The sequence below is a fragment of the Polyergus mexicanus genome, unplaced genomic scaffold (assembly GCF_030449975.1).
Source record: "Polyergus mexicanus isolate NDT 795.1 unplaced genomic scaffold, iyPolMexi1.0 SCAF_12, whole genome shotgun sequence".
Lineage (NCBI taxonomy): Eukaryota > Metazoa > Arthropoda > Insecta > Hymenoptera > Formicidae > Polyergus > Polyergus mexicanus.
Genome location: NW_027223332.1, coordinates 741,739 through 751,521, shown reverse-complemented (window position 1 = coordinate 751,521; position 9,783 = coordinate 741,739). Strand labels below are relative to the sequence as shown.

Here is a 9,783-nt window from a genome sequence, read left to right as displayed (position 1 = left end):
TTCCGTAATTTTTGATACTAAAGTCTTCAAAATTCTTCTCTTTTATTTTACTAATAATTGCGATTGAAAAAATGCCGTGATTCGCCGTTGTTCACGAAAAATACAAGGCCCAGTGTCGAAAGACTAAAGAAACAAATTCTCCTCGTCCCTCTTTCTCCTTCGCAGGTGTTTCTCCTCGCCGCTCACAAGTTTTAACGCATTATTACACCCCATTGAAAAGAACGTATTGTGTTTGTGGATAAATGTAATTTTACTTATCAATAAAAATAAATTATAAAGAATCTCGACCGTGCGTCTCATTACAATTGTCTCGTGACAATCTCGCGTTCTAGGTTGAAATAAAAAATGAATTGAATGTTAAAACAGTGTCTGTTGATAACGATTCTCTCCAAAAAAAACTAGTAGCTAAATACTCGTATATATCTTCCCGGGATATAAAATATTAAAATATTAATATTGCACATAATATTATTTATATTATCGCAATGTTATATTATTACATTAAAGTATAATATTAATTTAATATGCAATTTTTTATCTAGTCATGACGCTCACAAAAGTGACAGATCATTTTGAATCAGAACTTTGCATCGCATGATGCGCATGTATCATGCGCGAGACGAAAGTCTATTATATTGTATATGCATGCATAAATGATTTAATCAAGAATCGAAACAGTTATCATCTGCATCCAATTAAGGCTCTACGCACATCGGGAATAGCAAAACAAAACGTGCATGTGCGTTGTATCTACAGCCTACATTACAGTACCAAGGTAATGATAAATCAATTTTATCTCATACACACATTCTTTCTTTAATCCGGATAATAATTTTGGTGAGTTTTTTTTTTTTTTTTTTATAATCTGTCATATATATACTACCATTGCCTAGATCTCTCACTTTATTTATATTTCATTTGTACCATAAACAAAAGCCTATAATATTGAGGAATATTAGAAATTTTATACGATTATAAATTAGATGATATACAATAGAGAGAGAGAGAGAGAAAGAGCTTATTTAATTATTCATATATTTCCAGTTTATCCTTGAAACTTGTCTCATTAAGTATTTATTAAACGCGTATGCTCATTATTTTACTTTTACACAAACAAACTAATATCTTTCTTAAGAATATCCAAGAATTGAAAGTTGTGTTTAATCAATATTAGATATATATGTCAAGATATGTGTTGAAGATAAAAAAAATAAGTTACTAACTTGCTAAATAAGTTTTTTAATTAAATTTACGATTATTGCGACGAGACCGTACAACAAGTTTAAAACTGTTCTTATATATATTGTATTTTGCATCTGGTATAAAAATATTTAAATTGTATAGATCTTCATCAATAATTATCATATCATGTGCGATAATCTCTGTTAGCTCTCTCTCTTTCTCTCTCTCTCTCTAACAACTATGTTAAAATAAGATAAAGAAGCTTACGCAAACGTTTGCATGAATCACGTCTTTATCTATGTATACATAATATATACATCAATCTTCATTAAGCTTTCTCATTGACAAGGGATGGATCTATGTAGCACATCAAATTTTATCAAAACCGCAGACATAATTCTATATATTATACCATATACCTAGATTGTTAACAGCAATGTTATATATACATAAAGCCTTAATATAAATACCTCTATTATCTATAACTTTTAACAAAAAATTCTCTATTCGCATTGTCATATACATCGTTGCGCAACTATTTTCCGACGTTTTAGCTGCGCAACAATTTCATAATGATAACAATATCGTCATTAAGAAATTAGAAAATAGACCTACAGAATAGTTATTTACAATTGCAGGACATATATATATATATATATATATTAAATATATAATAATATATATAATATATATAATAATATATGAATATATAATATGTATAGCTGCTCTCTCTGTTTTGCATGTCATCATATATGAAATATAACCGTGTTAGCAATCTAGGTATAATATATAATAGAAGTCTATGATCAAAGGTTTTGACACATGAAAGCGCAAGAGAGAGATAGAGATAGAGAGACAAGTAAACAACTTTTTCTGAAACTGGAACGCGTTCCGCGTTCTCATTTCACATTGCAAAAAGCGAGCGTGACAGCGCTTGTCAAGTAGTTTTTACTTTATGCTATGAGCAAGCCGACCGTATCAGAATCGTAGTGGGATAATCGTGCAATTATATATAATTAACGTTGTTGTTCTTCGCGAACTTGCATTTTTCCTGTAGAATTTATTCTGGCCACGTCGTAACGAGAAGTATAATATTTCATCGCACATACTTATATTCGCTTTAGATTAATCTGATTTTGATCGAAATCATGCACTAATCATTCATTATGCACTTGTTAAATGTTCTATTGATATAATTTTACATTTGTTATCACACATAGATTTTAGTCTGTTGTGGCAGCATGTTTGAAAATTCAATCTGTCAGTCAACAGACGATCAGTAGTTAAGATGCACATCAGTGGTACAGCTGTTTGTCCCGTTAAATTATTTTAAAGTTAATTAATCACAGAGAAATCAACACACAAAGAGAGAAAGAGAGAAAGAGAATTTTACATCAATCAATGCTATACGCTTCGCCAGGATCGCTCAGATGTCAACGCTCAACGATGACTTTGACAGACCGTTCGAAGAACTTGAACCGTTGCAATGGAGTACTTTGCGAAAATTGTGTCGTGCTAGTGTGGAGTATTTTACGTCCTATAACAACGAGAACAGTGTCAGGATCAAGGCCGCGTTACTGGTCATCCTGGAACAGTTGGACGAATTGCAGCCACTGTACAATGAGATAACTAAGTACGCGTCGCACTTTGATTTTGATGAGGAGACTCCGGGAAATGGTTACAGAAGTTTCCTCTCGATGGTCGACAAATGTATTATACATTCCGAACAAGTCTGTCGACAGATGTATGATCAAAAAGATTCCATATTCTCTCGAAAGAACCATCATATGAAGTAATTGTATATCATAAAAACTGCATACATCATATGTTTATTTAATGTATAACAGTTTGGATTATATACATTTAATTCCCAGGGAAATAGAAGCATGCTCCCAGCTATTGGTATCGTTACAAACATTTTTTCAATATTTAAAAATGTTATACGTATGCAGTACGGATGTAATGAGCGATGGAAAACTGTCACTATTCGCAATGAACTTTGACACTCAAGGAATGCTACACTGGATAGAAAATTTTAATCAATATTGTTTCTTTGGTAGATGCATAGGATTTCAGGTATTTGTGAATAATATATAATATTTGTTGGATCAAGTTTATCTAAAATATTATCCTTTTCAGTTCTGTAATAGTTTAAAAAGGGTATTAAAGACAGTAGCTTTTGCTATGGTATCTTATAGCGAAATATATTATAATAATGATACGCTACTAGGACGATGCACTAATTCCATCAAATATTTCTTTGACCCTGAAGCGAGAGCACGTCGTATTGTTAACATATTTCGATATGCTGATATTTCTTTTACCCAAGCATTTTGGTTCTTGAATGAACTTGGTAAGAAATAAGGAATCAGAAGAATTGATTAATTAAATCTAAAATATTCATAATATTATTCACGAAACAATATATTTAACACATAGGTATATATTATATATATAAATATTTTACATTTTAAAAAAGACATATCTATTTACAACAGATACTGTTCAGATATTCAAACTATTTTTTTATTGTATTTAAATATTTAAATAATGAAAGCTGTATTATATCTATATTCTAGAAATACTTTCTGTAGTAAGCCCCTCGTTAGTCATCAATCAACTGATATCTATTCCACCTGAGGAGTTAATTCTGTCTACTCTGGATGGTGGAACTATTTCAGTTCCGATACCAAATAGCCATATTGGGAAAAAACCAATCCGTGTTAGATTACTAAGTTCCAAACGACGTCTAGGAATGGTAAATAAAATATATATTAATTTGATTATAATATATATATACATATATATTTTAATGGAGTATAATTTATAAAATTTATAAAATAGAGATTTAAAATTATTTAATTAAAGTGAGTAATATAATATTTTTCGTTAACACTACTTCATCAAGGTTGGATCTGGGAGTATAAAGGGAGAATTACATGGTTTATGCGATAAACTGATTATTCATTCTCATGGTGGCGGATTCGTGGCTCAAACGTCGCGATCGCACGAAATGTATCTACATAATTGGGCTACGACGCTCGGAGTACCAATCTTAAGCATAGATTACAGTTTAGCTCCAGAAGCTCCCTATCCACGTGCGCTTGAAGAAGTGCTGTATACTTATGCATGGGCATTAAAGCATGCAAGCACATTACTCGGGAGTACAGCGGAAAAAGTGATATTTGTCGGTAAGGTAAAAGTAAATCTATCTTTGATATGCCTGTAATGTATATAATAGCCGGCCTAATTATTCAAAACAGTAAAAACTTAGGAAATTTATAATTAATTTTTTAATAGGTGATTCAGCGGGAGGTAACTTAAACTTGGGGGCCACTTTAAAATGTCTGCAGTTAAATATAAAAAGACCAGATGGTATTTTTATGGCTTATACACCAATATTCATCGATTTCTTGCCATCGCCATCTCGTTTGCTCAGTCTTACGGATGTGTTATTACCATTTGGATTTCTGATACGATGCATAAAATCTTATATGGGATCTGATAATAAGAAATCTACAAAGTAAGATTTTAGTTAAAATTATTATAGCATTTTTTCTAATCAATGTATTTTTATATGATAAGAAATATATTTTTTAAGTTTAAAAAAAAATGCATGTCAATCATTCGTGTACTTTCTCGTTTATATATCGTATTGTAGATACGATGAAAATGATTATACAATACAATGCACATACAAATAAAATTTATCCCACAGAGACCATGAGAATGAAGAATGCGCCAAATCAGATACAGAGTCTTTTGCCGAAGTAAGCGAAAGTGATCTTATAGCATTAGCCCTGAGTCCAAACGGAGACGGCGCAAACGGCACGCAAAAATTAGTGTCTCTACCATCCGATTCGACGTTAAATTCTGTCAGCTTAACAGAAGTCGATGGTACATACAAATCAAATAGCTCCATAATATTCATATTATATCTTATTCGTTAAAATATATCTACTTCTCTTTTGAATACGCATTTTGAAAGGATCTTTTAATGCAATAGGTATTGAAGATCCGAAAGCGCAGGTGGAGTCCCGAGAATATGTCAGCAGATTTTTAAATATGTATAGAAATTCCGGCACAGCTTCAATATCGTCGCCTGTTGCGGGAAATGGCAGTGACAGCAGAAATGGTAATGTTTCAGGACAAAGTGGCAAATCGTGGTCTCTCTTTAGATGGTCCGTCGAAAGAAATAATAAGAATGTCAGGCAGCTCGATATGAAGAATGATTGGGAGGAATTTACGATACCGAAGGATATGTTCATAAGTCCTCATCTTGCATCAGATGATATCCTAGCCCATATACCGCCTTTGAAGATACTGGTACTTGTTTGAACTTTTATTACAATTTTTGATAATATATGATAATGAAAATGCATATTCTAATCGCTATTAAGATTGAATATTTTAGGACATCTTTTATATATAATAATTTGCTTTCAGACGGTAGAGTTTGATTCTTGTCTCGATGATTCGATTATGTTTGCGAGGAAGCTACGCTCGCTTGGCAACAATGTTACACTGGATATATTGCCAGATTTGCCACACGGATTTTTAAATTTCCTACATGTAAAACTTTTTTGTTTATTTTATATGAGTGAATTATCACGATATATCACTGTATCGATACCATTGGTGTTGGTGTTTGTAGGTTTCAAAAGAAGCGATGGAGGGCGTAGAATTGTCGGCCAGAAGAATAAAAGAATTGCTGGAATTATAATATAAAAAATTATCACTATTAAGATATATTGATCTAGAGTAAACGGAAAACGTACTTCAATATTACAGCAACCTGTATTTATATGGCAAATGTAATTGTGTCTAGATGTAATCAAGTACTCGCGATATTGTTTCAGCGGCTTAACTATCCTATAATATATCACGACTTAGATATACAATGGATAATGCTTTTCCCTAGCAATTTTCTATATGTAGTAGTTATTTTAATTATTATTATGTATTATTGTATATTGTGTCACATTGTGAAAGCAGCATTATCTAAAATAATTAGAATACAAAATGTTTTACATCTAATATTTGATCAGATCTTAAAAAAGAAAAGAAAACGTCCTGTATATATAAAGACAGTTTTACAACTATTTAATATTATATATACATTTTAATTTTTTATATATATAAAGTTGCATAGTTTTATAAGTACATTTTTATATGAAAGTATGTTACGTTATGAAAAATGTTACATTGTAATACAAGTGACATATAGTATCAATCTATGTAAGATATTACATAATAATAGTAGTTATTATGTAATATTTTATATTAGATTGTATATGTTGTTTATTATTGTTGGATCGTAAAGTTGTATAAAATTTTCTTTGCATGTTTTTTATATGCATCTTACTCATTTCTTATAATGATTCTTAATTTGTAAATTAAATACAAAAGATGCAATATTTCTTATTTTTTTGTACAAATATTTTCACAATATGCATACAATTATTTTAATGTCATAATTTTCTAAGAAAAAAAATATGTACAAATTTTTAAATATGTCTAAATAAAAAAGAGTCGATGGACAATAAAGATATACATGTATAAAAATTGCAATTGGGCTTCTTTTTCAGATAAGTCTTTCTTATAATTCGTAATACATAAAGAAAGAAAATAATAAAATAATGAAGTTTTTAGAATTGCAATACTTGAGAAATGCTAATTTGTGTCATTTCCTACTAAAGTATTCTTCTAATACATTGTCGTTTTTATATTTCTGGAAAGCAAAGTTAAAAATATGGAAATTTTTGGAGTTACAACTATAAAAATTCCAGTAAGTGTTGTTTTTTATTCGATCATATTCTCTTGATATTTTGCAATCTTTCAGTTTAAAATTGTATAATATTAAGAGAGAGAAAATATATTCAGATAAAAGATAATAATTAAAATATCAAGAAATGTATTTTCGACAATTCTCGAAATCCATAAGATCAAATTATAAAAATTTAATATTTTAAAAATTAATATTAATATTGCATTTTTTTGAATAACTAATTTTATGATATATGAATATTTAGATATTTGATTCAAATATATCTAAACTTGGAGCAATTTTGTGTTAAAGATATTAATAATGTCGAATGTGTATGTAAATGAAGGAAATTACTTCAATTCATAATACAGATATAATATAAAATGGCTTTATTGACAGAACATGGAAACGTATGTTAATTTTAAATTATAAGATAAATTAATGAAAAATGCTACACTTATTAGTTAACTGTTTGATGATTTGTTTGATTTGCTCGAGGACGCAATGTCTTTTGCAATACGTGCGCGTCCGCTGGTTCTATTCTCTTGTAATAATGCTCTTTAGTTTCGACAATCTCAAATCCAAATTTCTTATAAAAATCAATCGCGCCTTCGTTACTTATCTGAACATGTCTGCGAATATTAGGATGAGTAATATAAGAGCATGCTTTTTTTAAAATTGTACATTACAAATAAAAATATTGCAGGTCATACTTACAGAAAGATAGAATCAAAATTGCCATCCTTGTTAACATAATTTAAAACATGTTGGACCATAACAGTGCCAATTCCTAATCTTCTGTAAGGGTAAAGACAACCCAATGTCATTATATACAAACGCCTAGAATTTTCTGAAGTATCTACACGGCAGCAAACTGCTCCAACCTGAAAATCAAATATGAATTAAAACAAGCTCATATTCTGTTTAAATCAAAGTTTAATATTAAATCATTGATTCTCAAAGTTTTTTAGTCGCAAAGAAAAAGCAATTTCTTCTTATGAGCGTAATACTTTAAATAAACCATCAATATAATAATAGCGAGTCTTTTTTTTGTGATTTCATTCGTATGAATTTCTACGAAGTCATAGATATTAAATTATTTAGATCATAATAATCATGGAGTACAATTTAAAGACTGCTATACTAGAGAAAAATCATTTCAAATACCACTATGTCATTGTAATATGCTAGTTTGGCAAGTTCTCCCGCTTCCAGTACATCCTTATAAAACTTTTCGTTATATGAGACCGGGAACACGACTTGATTGAGCAATTTCAGCTGCTTTATGTTGTGCGGTGTCACGTCGCCTAATTCTATTTTCGACCTGTAATATATTAAATACCCGATGAGAGATGGAAGGCGGCGGATGGTGTAAAAGATCAACCAAATTATCGTAAAAGAAAAGATCGCGATTGCAAATATTTTTATTTAAATGTATTTTCGTTCAGAAACATCGACGAGCAATTCGGTGAACGTAAAAATTAACAATCACGTACACACGTGTACAGAAAAGTCTGCGCGAATAGGCATAACCTTCGAAAGTTTTCTTACTCTTACCTGGTCATTTTAATAAGCACCGGGAAGATTCCACGATCTTAGAGGAAGTTGTAAGGTTACGTCTGACTTTGGCGCCATTCGATGCGTGCGTACGCATCTCCGTAGTGTAGTGACGCGCATAGTAACACTGCGCGTGATTGGCGGTTGTGGCGCTGGCAGCGCGGTGGGCGGAGGCGGAGGGGCGTATGAACCGAGCAAGATATAAGGACTCCGATCAACCCCGATCACCGATCTGACATCACTGTCTGGCATCAGGGATCAGGAGCAGTCTGTGTTCTGTGTCAGTCTTTGTCTGACGACGATAATAAGAGAATCGGTGTTATTTGTAAAATCGCGTTATTTCTAAAACCAAGTTATTGTGTGTAGCCGAATGACAGAAATAGCTATCCACAGCTGAGGATGAAATACATTATTAATTATTCAGCAGCTATATCGCCTGAGTTTCACACCTACGCCATCAAGGACAAATCCTCCCCGTTTGCCCCTTTTCCATTATTCCTCGAGAGAGACATTCCAAGTTATTCAGAATATCTAATAGCTATTCTGATAACCTCGTAATTCAAAAAGTACATTTTACAAAGTCAATTATGATATGTCTTTTTATACGCTTTTCTTCTTCGCACAAAGAGGAATAAGGGAATAAGTGCACGATATCTGTCAATAATTTACGTCCATGACATTTCTACGCGAAATTCCGAACGAAAACATAACGAGATATATGTAAATTAGATATTTATTGAATTTGCTCTTAAAATCACGAATGCCTCGAATAGAGAACGAACGATTCTATTGGAAGAAATTGGAACGTGACGTCCCTTTTATTTACGCTTTACGCCGATAATATTTGAATATTATACAATCCCATAATATTTATATAAATATATGTGCGATAATAAATAATAATAAATAATAAACAATAAGTAAAAATTAAAACATTCCTATATATACACTACAGAATAAGTAAATTTCAAATAATAATATATAATATATCACCCAGTCGCAAATATAAATAAACGAGAAAATGAAAAAAATGCGCGAGACTGCAAATAAGTTTTTCTATCCATATATTTCTTTATGATGTGTGGTTCAACAAAAAAAAAACACGCATACACAAAAAAAGATACGAAAAAGCTTTTGTGATCCTATAATCTTGATCTACGAATTGCTCTATTACATTACAATTCTGAGAATTTTGCAATTAAAATTGTATAAAAGAGCCAATTTAATATATTTTAATGTGTTACAACTACACAATATATATATAATGTAATTTGTTG

At 30.9% G+C, this 9,783-nt stretch overlaps 2 protein-coding genes across 5 annotated transcripts; one reads left to right on the top strand and one right to left on the bottom strand.

Annotated features, from left to right (window-relative positions):
* The first annotated feature begins 595 nt into the window (after positions 1-595).
* Hsl (hormone-sensitive lipase) lies at positions 596-6,348 on the top strand. Of its 4 annotated transcripts, none has more exons than XM_070304932.1 (11): positions 596-775; positions 2,532-2,974; positions 3,057-3,258; positions 3,322-3,535; positions 3,762-3,940; positions 4,091-4,373; positions 4,483-4,705; positions 4,901-5,079; positions 5,189-5,508; positions 5,629-5,754; positions 5,837-6,348. In XM_070304932.1, the coding sequence occupies exons 1-11, from the start codon at positions 611-613 to the stop codon at positions 5,903-5,905; spliced, it is 2,403 nt and encodes an 800-aa protein (XP_070161033.1). In that variant the 5' UTR covers positions 596-610; the 3' UTR covers positions 5,906-6,348. The 4 variants fall into 4 exon arrangements, with proteins under 4 accessions (XP_070161033.1, XP_070161034.1, XP_070161036.1 ...); XM_070304933.1 differs by having other exon boundaries at positions 679-775; positions 2,603-2,974; positions 5,837-6,346; XM_070304935.1 differs by lacking the exon at positions 596-775 and adding an exon at positions 2,012-2,268 and having other exon boundaries at positions 2,603-2,974; positions 5,837-6,346.
* A 984-nt stretch (positions 6,349-7,332) lies between these two features.
* On the bottom strand, positions 7,333-8,610 carry San (Probable N-acetyltransferase san). Its single transcript, XM_070304936.1, has 4 exons — positions 8,507-8,610; positions 8,117-8,273; positions 7,667-7,833; positions 7,333-7,581 (listed from the first exon to the last, which is right to left on the bottom strand). The coding sequence occupies exons 1-4, from the start codon at positions 8,512-8,514 to the stop codon at positions 7,410-7,412; spliced, it is 504 nt and encodes a 167-aa protein (XP_070161037.1). The 5' UTR covers positions 8,515-8,610; the 3' UTR covers positions 7,333-7,409.
* Between the last annotated feature and the right edge of the window lie 1,173 nt (positions 8,611-9,783).

Bases quoted from the DNA above. Each gene is read 5' to 3' on its own strand.
- Hsl (XM_070304932.1), top strand. From the start codon at position 611: ATGCGCGAGACGAAAGTCTATTATATTGTATATGCATGCATAAATGAT. The intron at 2,975-3,056 runs GTAATTGTATAT...TTTAATTCCCAG, and splicing joins CGAAAGAACCATCATATGAA to GGAAATAGAAGCATGCTCCC. The intron at 5,509-5,628 runs GTACTTGTTTGA...ATTTGCTTTCAG, and splicing joins TACCGCCTTTGAAGATACTG to ACGGTAGAGTTTGATTCTTG.
- San (XM_070304936.1), bottom strand. The intron at 7,834-8,116 runs GTATTTGAAATG...TTTGATTTTCAG, and splicing joins CATATTACAATGACATAGTG to GTTGGAGCAGTTTGCTGCCG. The intron at 7,582-7,666 runs GTAAGTATGACC...TAATATTCGCAG, and splicing joins AATTTTGATTCTATCTTTCT to ACATGTTCAGATAAGTAACG.